The 16,331-nt window shown below is 57.8% G+C and overlaps 3 protein-coding genes across 3 annotated transcripts; all 3 read right to left on the reverse strand.

The window, feature by feature from the left end:
* Positions 1–1,637: 1,637 nt before the first annotated feature.
* Positions 1,638–3,124, reverse strand: CcaverHIS019_0204400 (uncharacterized protein; the record flags this gene model as incomplete). The annotated part of the gene is made up of 2 exons (XM_060597451.1): positions 1,638–2,843; positions 2,879–3,124. The coding sequence occupies 2 exons, from the start codon at positions 3,122–3,124 to the stop codon at positions 1,638–1,640; spliced, it is 1,452 nt and encodes a 483-aa protein (XP_060454344.1).
* A 2,230-nt stretch (positions 3,125–5,354) lies between these two features.
* Positions 5,355–8,969, reverse strand: CcaverHIS019_0204410 (uncharacterized protein; the record flags this gene model as incomplete). The annotated part of the gene is made up of 6 exons (XM_060597452.1): positions 5,355–7,265; positions 7,303–7,849; positions 7,895–8,003; positions 8,207–8,295; positions 8,556–8,617; positions 8,904–8,969. The coding sequence occupies 6 exons, from the start codon at positions 8,967–8,969 to the stop codon at positions 5,355–5,357; spliced, it is 2,784 nt and encodes a 927-aa protein (XP_060454345.1).
* A 1,239-nt stretch (positions 8,970–10,208) lies between these two features.
* On the reverse strand, positions 10,209–14,603 carry BUD5 (uncharacterized protein; the record flags this gene model as incomplete). Its single annotated transcript, XM_060597453.1, has 4 exons — positions 10,209–10,757; positions 10,792–13,905; positions 14,000–14,205; positions 14,540–14,603. The coding sequence occupies 4 exons, from the start codon at positions 14,601–14,603 to the stop codon at positions 10,209–10,211; spliced, it is 3,933 nt and encodes a 1,310-aa protein (XP_060454346.1).
* Between the last annotated feature and the right edge of the window lie 1,728 nt (positions 14,604–16,331).

Raw genomic sequence — 16,331 nt, forward strand, 5'->3', positions numbered from 1 at the left:
CTGTATAATCACGTGACCTACATTTCAACCATCCTCGCTAGTATATCGGTTAGTATATTCGCCTCTCAGTCGAGAGCCATCCGGAAGGATTGACCGCGAAAGAGCAGGGTTCAACTCCCTGGCGGGGAATGATGGTCTATTCGACAGTCTTTTGTTAAGGCTGACAACTGGGGTGCCTTTTTGATGTCGACGGAGGTGAGAGAGACTGTAGGTACCCCAAGGCGAAATCATTCTGTGTCTCAACCCATGACCACTCACTACATCGGCCTGGTGGCCGGTGCGCTCAGGTCACCAACTGACAGGGAGCCCGACGGGCCTCTCTGATGAAGAGAGCCACGGCGATCCACGGCGTCTGCGTTCTTGTGGAGATGGCCTGGTGGGATGGATGGATGAGTGTCACCTGGCCCCTGGCAGCCGGCAGTCGAGGAAAGTGTGGAGGAGCAAGATAAGCAAGATCGAGAACCTGGTGACTTGGAGTAGAGCGTGTGGATGTTTGACAGTAGGTATTCGGTTAGAAGGCAGCGAGGAAGGTTGTCAACAGAACTTGTCTTCAACGATTTCACCATGGCATTTCGTCAACGTCCATTCTATCATTCACTCGCCCCTCCACATCTTACCCTTTCCACAATAACACCTGGAACACATAGCCGCCTGGCGTGATGAAGTGATCGCAGCGAAAGCTGGGCCTCACGTCAAGCCGTCGCTCGGACCCTCCCCAGCTATTGAGTAAGGTACTCATCGCATGAGCCGCCGCAGCTTCCAGTGCATCTACCTAGCCCCTATCCATCGTTCTATGCAACTGATAACCTCTCAACTACCGGGAGTGCAGGCTACGGGGCCTGTCGCACCCCGCGGACCTCCAGCCCGAATCTGGTGGCTCCAGATCCAACAGCTCCAAGGTCAATATTGTTGGAACTTGACGCCTCCAGATTGGTGCTGGAGGCCCTCTAGGTGCTGCAGGTAATGAATCTGCAGCCCTGTGATTGAGGGGTGAAGTGTAGATGCATACAACGGTAAAGACGGGCTAGGTACATATAGCTCTAGGTGCGGCGGCCTGTGCGATAAGGACAGAGCGTCTAGAAGTGGAGGTAGCGGAAGCAAACCAACGGTGGAGGTGGACGTTAGCCGACGACTATAAGTGCTGTCTCCAACAAATATCGGAGACGCTTTAGCTCAGTGGGAGAGCGAGCGAGTGAAGCGCACAGCGCCCAGTTCGTTCGGTCGTGTGTTCAATCCACACAAGTGTCAGAGTAAGCAGTTACTGCGAGATTCTTTTGGCTGGTTAGTTGCGGACGACGAGGAGAAGGGTTCGGCCCTTGGATTTGGGTCAAGTAGCGCAGCGATTGGGTGTTGCCGAGTGGAAGGCTGAGCCCACATCAGGGAGCATCTGGATGTATACATTTGGAAATCGGCGCAGCTCCGTCGTACAGCGGGCATGTCGGATGACGACCAGGAAGAACAGAAGGTGGACGGGCTGGTAATGCGGAGGTTCTGTCAGGTGAGACAATCCGGTTCCGGCGGAGGCTGGGAGTGGCACTTAGAGCTGCCACGATCGCCAGTAATCATACACATATATACATTGTCTGCTGCCCTTATCACATGTCGGGATACACCTCCCTTTTCTTCCGCCTCCGCCCTCAGCCCGTGTATTCGACACCCTTGTCGCCGTACTTCCACTTGGTGGCGAGGACGAGCAGGCCCGCGCCGCCACAAAGGGCTGTGGTGATCGCAAAGCCGGTAGTGTAGTTGGGCGCGTCAGACGAGGGCCAGAAGAACGACCCGTACACGGAAGCCAGGTTACCGAAACCGTTAACCAGGGCGATGGAGACGGCGCGCTTCTCGCGCCCGTCGAACATGGTGACCATCCATGAGAGGAAGATCGGGATGTTGGTCCAGATGCCCGCTGCGCCAAAGCAGATGAAAGCGTAGCGAACCTGGGGCATGTTGACGGTAGCGCAAATGATGAACGAGATGACGGAGAGGGTCGCGCCGCCGACAATCGTGTACGCCTTCATGCCAGTGCGGTCGGCGAACACGCCGGCCGAGCAGCCGACAACCATGGCAACCACGTAGATCGGGACAGTCATGAATTGGAGCTTGCGCCCCTCGTATCCCATGGTCTGGAGAAGCGAAGGGAAAAAGTAGGAAATGGTGCCGACCGAGCTGAGCATGTTGTACAGCACGAGCATGACCCAGGTGATGGGGTCGGAGACGGCGGCCTTGAAGCCCTGCCAGTGCGAGACGCGCTCCTCCGCATCCAAGTCAACTGCGCGGTCATTTGTCGCAACGAGACGGGCGATGGCGAGCTTCTTCTCGTCTTCGGTGAGCCAGGGGGTAGTGAGGGGATAGTTGGGGAGGATGATGTATCCTGCAAAAGCGATGGCGACGGTCATGATGCCCTCGATGATGAACATCCACTTCCAGCCACGGATGCCACGGATACCCTCCATGCCCTCGATGAGGCCACCAGCGAGGAGGCCACCGAAGGCACCAGACATCATGGTGGCAGAGTAGAGACCTGCGACGCGCTTGCTCATCTCCTCGGGCTTGTACCAGCACGAAATGACCAGCATAATACCAGGGAAGAAACCGGCCTCGACGAGACCGAGCACGAAGCGGAAGGCGACCATGCCACCAAGATTGTGGATGCCCGCGACGGCGATGCACATGGCACCCCAGATCACCATAAGAGTTGGGACGAAGATGCGCGGCGTCGAGCGAGACAGCATCATGTTACTCGGGACCTCCCAGAGGAGGTAGCCGACGAAGAAGATGGACAGTACGAGCGAGTACTGTGACGACGTGAGCTCGAGGTCGTGCGCCATTCCACCGACTTTAGCGTTCTGTCATCAGCCCACATTTTATCATGGGATCTCACGCCAATGTTGGTGCGGTCCAGGTAGTTCATGCAGAACATGATCCAGAGCATGGGGAAAAGACGAATGTCGATCTTGCGCACGAGGAGACGCTCCTCCTCCGTCCCAGGTTGGTAGACGTAGGGCGCCTCGCTCGACGTCTCCTTGAACATCTCGTCGACCTTCATACCGTGCTCTGGATCCCGCGCGGTCTCGACCGCATCGCCGCCGTGGGTCGCGCCGTTCTTGTTCTTGTTCCAGATCGCCATCGTTTCCTGGGGCTCCGATACTGATCCACAACTCGCGAACCCTTTTTATAACCCAGTTCAAATATGCCTCTGAGCTAAACGTGCCTCTACGGAAAAAAATCTGACCAGACTGGCGGTGCCACCAATGTACTCGGACGTGCCCCGTGTACCCCGCTAATGCGAATCGCATACGGAGGAATGTGCGCCAGGTCCCGGACTGATCTGCTCAGGCTCCACCATCCGCGTTAGAACGGGCCGATCCGGGCCACTTACCGCTGGCTTGTCATACATCGCTGGGAATTTCCGTCAATGGCATGTTGAAGAGGCACACAACTGAAACGACCCAATTGGGCTGCACACCGAACCACCGGAGCCCGCGAGCCCCAAAGTTCCTCGGCAACTAACTGGATAATCTATAAGCGGTTGTGCCACAGATACGGCACCGGCGATCACATGCTGGATGTTGGTGGTCTCAGAGTGGCAGAATCGAGCCGTCACCCTGAGAATCACGCGGGCAGAAGGCGGCGTGGTGCCTGAAAGTAACTATCAGCAACCCATCCGCGCATCTTGCCCGAGTTTTCAACCTCCCAGTCCGCCCCAATCGTTGGCCAAAAGTCACCACGATTAACAGCGCGTGGGCCGGTGATACGACGCAGCCGACATGTCCGAGTAGCTCCAGCCCTCCCTCTGTCCCCTCACGTGTGCATTCGCACTAACGGCGTGTGACATGGCTTTATTCGCTTGGTCGCCGTTGTTAACCTACTGTAGCAAATGTGGCGCCCAGGTTGTCTGCGACGCCAGTGACGCAGTCTAAGAGGCACAACTCGGCGATGGGTATCCGGGGTACTGTAGCGAATGTTATGGCAGAGATTGGGTTGCCGTCTGCCCCATGGTTTACAACTGGGCCAACTGACCGAGTTTGTTTGGGACAGCGTGGACCGCCCGGAAGGAAGCAGGCCGAGCCGAGAAACCCAGATGAGGCAATCGTGCAGGTTCATCTAGCTGCTGAGGGTCCGGGTCTCGGCATAGACGAGAATGTTTTAGCAAGCGCCTCAGGCAGACGGTTAGCAAGCGGAGAAAGGGCCAAATCGAGGAATATCTAGGAGATCGTTGGTACAGCCATGAGGATGAGGTATCACGCTCTGGGACGGTGTGACGGATGCGTGATAGTCTGTGGCCCCGCTTCGTGGGCCCCAACCGACTCGAGGCTACCTCAGTACTCCGCGTATACCGCGAGCAGCCAGATCTTGGTTGGCCCCGTGGCGCGCACTTCTGCTCACAAGCAATTCGCGATCAGTCGCGATCATAAAAGTACCCCAATCTTCTCTCGAACAACCCACGTCCTTGTCTCCCAAGGAACACATCCACGAATCTGCAAAAGCAGTGCATGTGGGTCAAATCTCATGTGGGATGTCGACACAGAAGCTGCGCGACGCGACGTAGACAACGGACCGAAGAATGCCGACGGTTGTTCATCATGTGCAGCCTCTGGTGGGCACAGGTCAGGTTGCTCGGCCTCAGGACTTGCACACGTCGCCAATACGCCGCTGCTGGCGTTTGGGCGTTGACTGCTGTCCACGTCACTTGAGAGTACGTCAAAAATGAAGCCAATACCGATGCGGAGATGTGGAGCCTCAGTCAACTGCTTTCAATATCCCGGGTGCGTCCGTGATCGGATTTTGAGGCCGCAAACACATCAACTGGATTAGGATCCCACACTTCGCCGTACTGCAGACGGCTGCTGGGAGAGACTGCGTCTCGAGTTGAACGGTGGGGTTTGTTGTGAGTGTCTTGGGTGTAAGCGGTGGCAGTCGGTGATTTAGTGAGGGTCATTCTGATTCGAGGGCCAAACGCAGCCGCATTCTTGTTCTCATTCTCGGTTCGCAGCCAGAATGGCGGATATAGAGAATGCACGTTATCGCGACGATGCAGAGCAAGCTCGCAGGACGGCCGAAATGGGGTAGCAGAGCTCGCGGGGTTCGTTAATGGCAGGATGGGGATAGCCATTTGTGCAAGCGATCCGGCACAGAATTCGAGCTCACTCCTGGGACCAGACATCAGCTCTTTCAACTTGTGCATTGAATCAAAGTTCAAGTCCAATGGTTGCAATGGTGGTTCTATGTGCAGTGTTGCACGACCCCTATGGCAAGCAGGGTCGCAGCAGAGAGTTTTACGCCATGGAGGTGTTGGCGACGGATGAATACAAACAACCTCGCCTGCGAGGTAGTAGAGGATAAGTCCAGCCAGCGGACTAGATGCGCGAAGCGCCACGCGGGGGCGGACGGGAGTCGCCCTGCTGGCCCGCCTGCTGCGCCACGGAGTGCATGTCGCGAATCTGCGCCTGCTGCTGCAGAGGGATACTGCGGCGTGGTGGGGTGCCGATTTGGAAGGCCGCTGAAGGACCTGGCGAAGGCATGCGGCTTGGTCCGACCGAGTCGACCTCGGGGTACGCCTCGCCCCACAGGTCGAGCGACGAGTCGTGACTACGTGTGAGATTGGCGCCAGTAGTCGCAGCGGAGAACGAGGGAGGGGGCGACCGTTCAGCGGCGAGCTCTGCCTCGCGTACCTCGTCCCATGGGACTTGGGTGTACCGGATAGCCTCAGCGGGAGGAGGCGCCGGGTCACCAGCATCGTCGGGACCCCAGATCTGGAGATCCGCGAGACACATCTTGAGGTGGCAGACCCACTTGTTGCGACGTTGAACTTTGAGGGCGCCCTGCTGCCAGTTCGACTTGTAGGCAATGTCGGCGTTGAGGACCATCTTGCCCTGGGCTGGAATGTCATCGACAGCGACGTCGAAGACGGGACGGAAGTCGCGCGAGTTTTCCTTGCAGAACTTGAGCATCATAACGCGCAGCGCCTGAAGCTTCTCGAACGTAGTATTGAAGGCCACCTCAAAGGTGAACGACTCGGACGTGGCACCCGACCGACGGACGTTCTCGATGACCTTGAGGGCGAGCACGTTGTGGCCGATCCAGACAAACTTTCCGTCTGTGCGCTTGAACGAAGTCGACATTAACTCCATCTTTGCGACTGTGTACGACTTGCCGTCAATGTCGACCCGGTCTCCAACATCGTAGGGGTGTTTGACGAAGAGAAAGATGCAGGCGAGGAGGATCTCCTGCATCGTCGTACCGATCATCCACGAGAGCGAGAGGATGAAGGTACCGGTCGAGGTGACAAAGGTGGAGACCTTGGTGGTGATCATGGCCGACATGACCAAGATGCATATACCGGTGACGAGGATGAGGAGGATGTCGTCGAGGCGGCGGACGGCACCATCAAGGTCGCGCATGTTCGCCTCGAGCGACATGCGCTCTCTGTGGATCTCGAGCATGCTAGCGTCGATTTCGTCGCGGGTCGCATCGCCATTGCCATCGCGGTCAAAGATGGAGAAGGCGTGCTCGGCGCTCTCCAGGTCGGGGAAGTAGCGCGCAATGTCGGCTATCGTGATGTGGTCCGAGCCCGGCTTTCTAAACGAGTAGTAGATGCGTCGGCCGAGAGCTCTGCTCTTGTTCGCCGAGGCGAGGGCGGTTGTAACCTTGTTGGCGGGCGAGTTGGTCTGAAGAACCGACGAGCCAGCCATCTCGGTGGCAACGTTGCCCAGGGCGTTGGTGGTGCTCTGCGCTGCAGCTTTGACACCCTTCAGCACCTTGCGAATAGCCTTGCGGCCAGCAGTCGTCTTAACCGACGAGTTGTCGTCGAGAGTGTCGTTGCGACCCGGGATGTCGTGCGAGTTCATGTACAGCCTAGTGAGCATCTGGGACTGCCACTTCTGGTCGGCAAGGCGGTCGGCGTACGAATCGCGGTGGAACTGGAGGGCGATGAGTTGGACGACGAGCTTCTCAACGCCCCAGACTATAGTGCAGAGAAAGAAGCCGAACAGGAGATTGCCAATGAGGTTGAGGTTGGCTCGCGAGGGCGACTCCTGGTCACCCTCAAAGCGACGCGAGATTAACGGTGTGTAGGAGATCCACGAGATGAGCGACCAGATTATAATCTTGCCAAAGTGGCCAAGGTTTTTGACAACGTCTGTGAACCTGCCCATCGAAGGAATGATTACGGCGATGGTCTGCTTGAACACGTGAGGGAAGATCATGAACGCCGCCTTGGAGCCCCAGAAGCCACACCACACCACCGTGAACCAGATTGACCACCAAAGCTGGTCATTAGCATACTGCGATTATTGGGTGACTCACGAGCTTGACACCCCAGATGTGGGAGTTGGGGTACGCGGTCACGCCGAGAATACCGGGAATCCAGAGGAGCGCCAGGAAAGGGATAATGAAGAGAGCCCAGCGGACGATGATGCTGCGGTTGATTGCCCAAAGGTACATGCGGCTAAGTCGGGTCTTGCCGACGTCGCCCTCGGCGAAGCGGAGGCGCTCATCTTTTGCATTGGCGGGGTTAAACGACTCCCACTCGTTGCTGAACTCGGCCCAGCTGCCGCGGCGACTGTGACCGAGTTTGGGCCGAACAGGTTTCTCATTCACGTCAGACGTGTCAACCGAAATGGTGCTTGCGGCAGCACTGGTATCGGTAGTACCAGTAAGGGGAATAAAACCAAGCTTGCTACGGGTCCGAGGGACAGGCTGGTTGGATTGCGGCAGGACTGGAGCTGTTGATCCGGAGCGCGACGGTGGCAGCGAAGAACTGAACGTGTCGTTTAAGGGCACAGTGGTGAAGTCGACGGACCGAAGTGGGGCGTGGCGCTGCCGTGGAAGATCGCTTGTCGAGGCCGAAGCGCTAGGAGGTGATGAGGAGAAGTTCGAAGAGGGGTGCTGGGCGTACCGATCTGGAGATTGGCGGCCAAAAGAGGAAGATGGGAGCCTGTTGCCGCTGACCAGTGTCTCGGTGGTCGCACCAGCGCTTGAGGATGCTCCTGGAGGAAGGGAGAAGCCTGGGCGTCAGCTTCGATAGGCGATGTGGTGGTAGGTCTGGGTCTGGATGTGGAGGTGTCGCCAGTCTCATGCTGGCCTTGTAAGGGCCTAGACAAGCCCCCACGTGAGAATTGATCACGGAAAGCAATCGCGGTGGTGCTCATCGCATCACGTTCCAGACAGGCCCGCAAACGCCGGGGTGATGCGCTATTCTCCCACTCACTCTGCTGGGCGAATGGCGTCTGCGACGGGGAGCGTACGAGTTGGGCCATGTCGTATGCCTCAGTGTCGCTGTTGTCGGTGGTATAGTCGCTGGTGTCAGTGCTGTTGGGGACCAAGGCGGTTGTTGTATTCCGCTCGAGTGACTGAACGGGGAAGGAGCGATCAAGCACAGACACAATGCGACGTGATGTGCACGGATCGGCGTGTGCGTCCAGAATAGAATTCTGTGGTGGGGCGCACGCTGTGGCTGCTGCACCATGCGCCGCGCCCCCAGCCCAACAGGACTGCATTGGAATGCAAGGGAAGAGAAGGGAAGGCAAGGCAAGGGAAGGTGGGGATCGCGGACTTACTGGAATCCGTGGTCGCCAGAACTCTCATGCCCGGTACTGCCCATCTCGGCGCGGCGCATATCCTTCACGTCAGCCTCGGGGCGGAGTAGGTGCGAGCGTGGACCAGGCGGACTGAGCGCCTCGGCAGACAGGTACGAGGAACGGGGGTTTATGGTGCAGAATGCTTGTCTCTGTGGTGTAGAGCTCGACGTGGCTTGCAAATCGTAGATCCGCTCATCTGCGCGCGCTCCGTTGGGAGTCTGTGGCGACATGATGCAGGAATTGCCATTGATCGCGGGTACTTGGTACCGCGACTACGTCGACGCTTTGCAACGGCGCGTCCTTGAGATGCCGAGCAGATGGACTTACAGTTGCAAAGGTCTGCGGGTAGCCGCCTTGCTGGGGCTGACCGCTAGGCCGGTTGTCTCCTTGCATGGTTGTGGGTGAGATACGCGTGGGGCAAGGTGGAAAGGTAGACGTTGGAGAGGGCGTTGACTGATGTGCTTTGTGTCTAGTGTGCTCTAGTGTGTGCGTGTAGTATGATTACAAGAGGCGGTTGAAGGTTGAGGAGAGAGAGAGAGAAAGAAAGAGAGAGAATAGAAAGGAATGCCTAATGAAGGAGAAGACAAGGATAGAGATACGAGTACAGGAGGGAGGGAGGGAGGGAGGGAGGGTGCGAGGATGAGCTGCTGACGGAGATGTGTTGTATTACAGTAGTGTCGTTAGTACTCAGTAGTACCCTCATGGCCTCTTAGGGTTTCCCTTTACGCAGCTGTGCGATGCGAGAAGCTATTTCACAGGGTTTGATATCAGAATAACATTCCTGACATGTGAGAAATAACTGACTCAAGCACTCGAATCCAAGCACTGTATTGTATGCTGTACCCACCCCAGATTCGTCAGGGTCTGCAGTTGTCCCGACTCAAGAGGTACCCCCCAAACTCGAACGCAGCCCAAAAGGCACTCACGCTCCCGCAACCGAAGGAGCCAAGAGGTGGACCAAGGGGGCCAAAGGGGTTAAAACGTGTAGACCGAGGTCATAGGACAAGATATTTAGCTTCAGATAGAGTTTCCGCAGCCCGTGACGCGACTGTCCTCTGAGCCTCTGTCCAACTCTTAGTGAGCTTTGAGGATCGCGGCGCAAGGATGAAGTAGCCCAAGACTCATGACTCAATGCATGACGCAGCATGACCCTCTCCGAGGCTCCGACCCGTGCTGCGGACGGGGTCTATACTCAGATGGAGTGACTGGTGAACGATGGAAGAACCTGGATGGCCTGGAAGCCATGGACAATGGCATCCCTATCTTGCACAACGCCCCCTTAACAGCCACGCACTATCGGGGTCTTTGCACCCCAGTACCCCAGCAAACCTGGCCACCTGACGTCTGACTTTCATGAAACCTGCTCAATGGTCACCGGCATCCTGAATCAGACCAAACAGACCCATACGGTGCGCGTCATGGCAAACGCAGGCTTTGAGTGCTCTTGCGTCATCACCTATCTCAAGTTGGGCGACGCATTAGAAGCCACAAGGTCAACGTCGCTCATCTCCGACACATCATGCTGGCCATGGCCTGTTTCGTAAGCTCGGCGGCGCAGCATGCATCCCGATACCGTCCCAAGAACCCAACACCATAAACCGAGAGCTACAACAAGACACCTCCTCCTGTCTCTCATGCTTGCAATCGCGCGCCGAGCCACCCCGGTTTCTCGACGGCGCTGCTGAGCCGCTCCGAGCCCTGCCTGGGCTCAAGCATCAGACTCTTTCTGTACAGCGCGTCAAGCGAGCCGCTCCCTCGCTCGGCTAGAACGCGTGTGAGGTAGCGCTGTACCACCTCGATCTCTTTGAAATCGAATGGCGCCTGATAGCGCTTAAGGTCGGCGGCAATGCGGCCGAGCTTGGCAAATTTGTCCTGGTTGATGAGCTGGATGTCGGGCGAGATCGTGCTCGGCCGTGTGTTCGGGTTACCGTCCTGGGTGAACGTAATGTCGGACAAAATCAAGCCGAGGAACGGCAAGCATGGCTCTGTGACCTCACGTAAACGCGCGCGGTACGCAGCGTGGTTTTTAGTGTGCTCGATGACAGCACGTAGTCGGTCCATGGCCATACGGTATTTGGGGTTGAGCACCGCCCAGGTATGCTTCAGGCGCCCAATCGTGCTGCTGTTCAAGCCTGCTAAGACGGCGAACAGTGTCGAAAAGTTATTCAGCGAGAGGCATTTCTGGAATCAGCTTTACGAGAAACTCGCCACTCACGTCTGCCAACTTGATGAAGAATTTGAGCAGCGCTCCGCGATGCTTCGTGTCGAGCTCGTGTAAGATGACGTCCGTCACCCAACCCGTGATCTGGTTGCTGAGCGTGCTGAGGGCCTTCAACTCGGGCACGCTCTTCTTGCCCGTCTGCAACAGGTCTTCGGGTGCGACAGCCATGAAGAGCTTGCTCTCCATAATCGTCAGCTGACGAGCCAACTCCGTCGTGTCGAAGTCGGTGATGAGGATGTTGGGTGGCGGATTCTTGCTCAGTTGCGCCATGAGCGTCTTGCTGATGATCGGCGTCTTGACCGTCGCGACCGGGTTTTGCGACAGTACAATGCCGGGTGGCGCGCGGCCGCGGTCGAAAGACTTGCCACTTGTGTGTCCCAGCGAGCTCTTCGAGTCGCCGTCCCCGCCGTCCTTATCCGTCATGGCAGCCATGCGCTTGCGGAGCGAGTCTTGCGCGCGGGTAGCGAGAGGCACTGCCTTCATCACCTCCGAGTTGAGGAAAGCGTCGAAGCGGTCGATCACGGCCTCGTCCGTGCCAGGGCGCCAGTAGTGATCGAGCCACGTCTTGAGGCAGATGATGACGCGGTAGCGCACTGGCTTCTGCTTGTTCTCACCCCACATCGCCAGGGCCTCATCTCCAAGGCCGGCCACGACTGGCGGCGCAGCAATGTTGAATCGCTGGATAAACGTCTCGAGGACGTCAGTTGGGTTCGAAAACAGGCGGAACGTGAACCAGAACGCTTCAGCAAAATTGCGATCCGGGAGCCCATCCACAGGCGTGAGTTTCTCGATGAGCACGCGCAGCGTACCACCGACAAGCAAGCCGTCCGAGTTGAACGCGACTTCGCGCGGGTCGTAGTCGTGGGAGACGACCCAGAAGCGCAGGTCGCCATCCTCGTTCTTACCGTCTAGCGAGAGCGCGGGCGAGTCCGGCGGAGGTGGTGGCCGTGCGGGAGCTGGACCGGCTGGCGGTGTAAAGTTCTTGGCTGCGTGCTTGAGGCCCTCGATGGACGGATCGACGACGGGCGACTCGCCGTTGATCGATTGGTTCGGGGCGGGAGACGCGGCATGGAGCTCACCGGAGCTCATCGACTGCGGGAATGGAGAGGTTGTTGAGAGTTGTGAGATGGACGTGTGTGACTGTGACGAGAACGACGTGAGCGTCGGAGGTCGCGACACGGTCGATGACTCCGGTAAGTCGTCTGTCAAGTCGATCTCGTTTGCGAAGACAGAGCCGACCTTGGATGGCGACGACATGCTCGTAGAGCGTGAGCGCGATGCCTCCATTGCCAGATGCTGCTGGTGCTCGGAGCCCGCAGGATGCGAGATCGGGCGCGAGCTGTGGCGCGGCGGCAAGTTGCTGGCGTCGACGAGGTACTCGCCATCAGTGTCCGAGTCGGCGACAATCTCTTGGTCGTCATCATTCTGGATTCTCCGCACCGAGCCCTCGGTCGTGACACGCACACCGTCGGAGTTGAAGTGCTTGTGCAACTGAGTGAGACTCGTGGCACGTCTCTGCAAGCCCTGTATCGACTGTGGGCCGCCACGGATACCCAGCCCGATGCCCTGATAACCCCCACGCGACGACGACGAGTATCCCGCCGTCGTCGTAGTTGTGTCCGAGCTGTCCTCCGAATCTGGGACAGTTCTTCGAACGACACGCGCGCACTCGGACCCCGCCCGTAGTGTCAACGTCGTGTGCTGTAACAAGTTGCTCTTCTCCTCGTCGTACTGGTCACTGCCGGATTCGGTGAACGGGGCATTTGCCACCTTCTCGGCGCTCTCGACGAGGTGACTCGCGGCATCGAACAGCTCGTTACGTGCGACCTTGAGGCCGTCGATCTCACGCTGGCGTACACCCAGGGCCCCGGCCCCCCGCCCGACGCCCTCAATGATGGACAGGAGCTCACGCACGCCGTCGACCGTCTCGCGCGTAAGCTCGATCAGATATGCGTGGCTCGATGGATGGGAGTCGATGTGGTGCGAATGGATGTGTCCAATAAAACTTGCTATGACGGACAGCAGCCCGTCCTCAGCAGCCGCGACGGCTTCGTGCACCTCCTGCCTGTTGGTGTAAGCGTACACAGCGTTCTCCACCTCGTCCTCCCGCCGGCTGTGAGTGGGCGGGGTGTTATGCGACATATCAGGTGTGCTGAAGTCGGGAGAGTTGGTCGCAGACATGAGCAACTCGAAGGACGTCGATCGTGCGTGTCGCGTTGCTGATGAGGTTCGCCGTTGGCCGCGCAAGGAGCCTCCGAAGCCGCTGAGACCGGGGGACGACTGGCCAGAGGAAGCCGGCGACATGGCCATGGCGGCCGAGAAGGCCGGGCTGGGACGCGCCGACGCGCTTATGGGCATTGGTGGTGGTGGGCTGTTCGTGCCCTGCCGCCGCGCTGCACCACGCAGGTCGTTCGTGCTCGCCGACTTGAGTCTAAAGGTCGAGCTCCTATCACCAGAGTGCCCGTTCGACGTCACACGCATTCTCCGCGATGAAGTGAAGGCGGTCCGCAGCGCTGCCTCGGAGCTGCTGTCTTCCTCGTCACCCACGGGCACCCCTAGTTCACTCGCCACAGCGACAAACTTGCGGATCGAGCCGAAGAGCGACGTCGCCTCTGCAAGCGTCGCTTCGATCAGCTCTTCGGGGTAAGGCTGCTGGGCGGCCTGTAGCCGTTTGGCGCTGTTCACGAATGGCGTGAGGCCGTGTAATGTCGCAGACCGCGCCCTGCTTAACATAGAGTTCCGAAGAAGGTCCGAGTGCTTCTTGACGCAGCCTGTCCGTGACAAGATTGTGCGAATGCTGGCCAGTACAGCCTGTGCATAGTGTGCAACGGAACTCTGGTTGGGTTGGTCGCGAATGTCGCGCTGGTACGCGGTGAGTGCTGCGATGGCCGGCTGTAGGAGGGCATTATACTCCTCAGAAAGAGGAGACAACGCGTGGTTGATGGTCGAGTACGACTGCTGGGAGGCATGGGACTGGTATGACGCGTATGACGCCGACGAGAGCATCGAGGTATGGCGCGACTTGTTCTCGGTGAACGAGCTAGCTACGCTGCGCGAAGTGCGGCGGGGACTAGGGGGTGGCTCGCCGCGTGACTGGCGTCGCGATTCCTGGGGTCAGCTTTGAGCGACATGGCACTGCTTCCGCGCCGTCGCACAACAGTACGGAATGGACAAAAGGGCGCCCGAGGACAAAAGAACGCACCTGGCCCCACTCGAACGGCTTGACATAGTTGCTTGGAAACCAACCTCTGCGACTGTCGCACTCGCCGTCCCACCACCCACTGGGATCACGGGTGATAACACGGATGTACTGGCCCCCTCGAAAAGAGAGGTAGACAAGAGCGTCCGAGCCGCTTGCGCTCGCCTGGCCGCCCATCATGGTGCCATCAAAGTCGACGAGGGCGACAACTGTGTTACTATGCTGGTGGTGGCCTGAGGAGCGCGACGGTGACGGCGGCGTGCTGGGTGCCGTGGCGCTCGTGCGTGGTGATCGTCTATGCCCAGATACAGATTGGTGCGAGAGCCTGGACGCGTGCCCAGTACTACTATCTTCGAGACCACTGGCTGCGGCACTGGCCGCACTGGCCCTCTTCATGCTTGGACCTGCGGAAGAGGACGCGTGGGCATTCGAGTAGCGAGTGTGATGGCTCGATGAGGAAGAGGGATTGTGGTGGTGTTGGAGTTGGTGGTTGTGGGTGTGGGTGTGGTTGTGGTTGTGGTGGTGGTTGTGCTGGTCATGTACCCTGCCCGTCATCCCGTTCGTCGCGGCTGCAATGGTCGAGTCGGAGGAGGATGCCGAGGACCATTGTTGTGGTGGGTCAGTGGTCCCCGGCTGCAGACGCGCTGCGGCGTCTGCGTGCTGCATAATGAGCGGCGTAGTGGGAGAGGGAATGGGAGAAAGAGTGTTGTTTAGGATGTAAGAAGGAACAAAGGGATGCGACAAGAAGGTGGGTGGAATGGGTTTGAGTGGAGGTGGTCGTGTTGGTCCCCCCAATTACCAGAGTTACTTTGTGCTTGAGTGTGATGGGTGATAGTCTGAGTGTCTACTATGGCAGTATAGTCGTATAGTCGGATTCTAGTGTCTATGGTCAGCTACCAGGAGGAAGGGGGGGCACCCGGTGGCGCATGAGCGTGACGGCCCGGTTCAGGACCAAATCCAGGACTTGATCGTTAGTGCGGTTCAACCAAAGCGGGTTGCGCGGTCGGGGTGCCTCAGCCGCAAATTGAGGGGTTCAAAAACTATTAAAGGTAATACAAAGCTGCCGATAAAGGGAAATATCTGCAGGGAAATCTCAGGGTCACAACCAGATGGGCTGAAGGAATCATACTAAGTGACGGAGAGCTCAAGAGCTAAGCTATAGGGTTGTCAACCGACAAATATTGTCACGGACCACGTACAACCAGGCCTTGGTCATAGATTTCTAGATCTCTGGATCTCTCATGATCTCATGACCTGATAGACCCCACCCGCTTACGCCACCCTCCCCTCCCTTTACTTTCAATTCCCATCCGAGCAAGCCCCAAGGACGGACAGAGCTGATGACTGGAATCATTGAGGGCAAGCGGCGCGGACGAGTGCTGGCCGTGTGGCGTGGCGAGATTACTTTTTCCAGGGTTAGATCACTAGATAGCTGATGGTGCCGCAAGCCTGGGCGCCCGCGATTTAGTTTTAGTGGTGCCGAAATACCGGAGATATGCCGGAGACGCGGGGCCGTGGATGGCGCCAAGGTATGTGGACTTTGCTGGGATTTGATGGGGTCGCGTGGCCGAGGGCTGTGCAGATAGGAAGGGGTAAAGCTGCACTGTCCAACTCGCCTCGTGCCAGTCACACAGCGTCCCGGGCACCGATTGATCGAGCTGCAAAGTCACTGTGCATTCCTGGCCGTGTAGCCCACTGTGCAAAGCAGGGTGTTGTCGTCAACGTGGCGGTCAAGGTGGCACGAAGGCGCTGCCACAGATTATGGAATCCAAACAGCTATACATCATAGTGTACGCGACTCATACTAACGCGACGCGTTCTGCATCCGAAACCCAGCGTGGCGGAAGTATTCCAGTATTCCAGCAGTCCAGCAGCCTGAAAGCATGACCCCGAAATATGGAGGCTTGTCTACGCGCTTTCTTCTCTATTGGCTCCCTCGTCGGTGAGCGTGCTGAGAGTAGCGGCGCCGAATGGCACACATGGATGTCACGCAAATAATGGTCATGACGGCAGCTACGTCAAGGTGGGCCTATGTGGGTTGTCGAACATTGAAAAATGCAACACGCGTTGGATTGCCCTGATCCAAGGCGTTCCTGGTCCAACCTGACATGCATGACCTGAGTAGAGACGACGTCGTATGACTATAGTATTTATCTTGAGAGGTTGAGAAAACCGGATTGGGTTCTTCCAGATTTTCGGGGTGCGGCAGGTCTGGAAATTGCCAGGTCAGGCGGTGGGGTTCAGGTTTCTTTGGAAGACAAGCATGCCATCTGCTGATATGCTAATATACTAATAAGCAGAGCATGTCCCCAAGAACCCCAACTGTGCTTTGCTT

Source organism: Cutaneotrichosporon cavernicola, assembly GCF_030864355.1.
Source record: "Cutaneotrichosporon cavernicola HIS019 DNA, chromosome: 2".
Classification (NCBI taxonomy): Eukaryota; Fungi; Basidiomycota; class Tremellomycetes; order Trichosporonales; family Trichosporonaceae; genus Cutaneotrichosporon; species Cutaneotrichosporon cavernicola.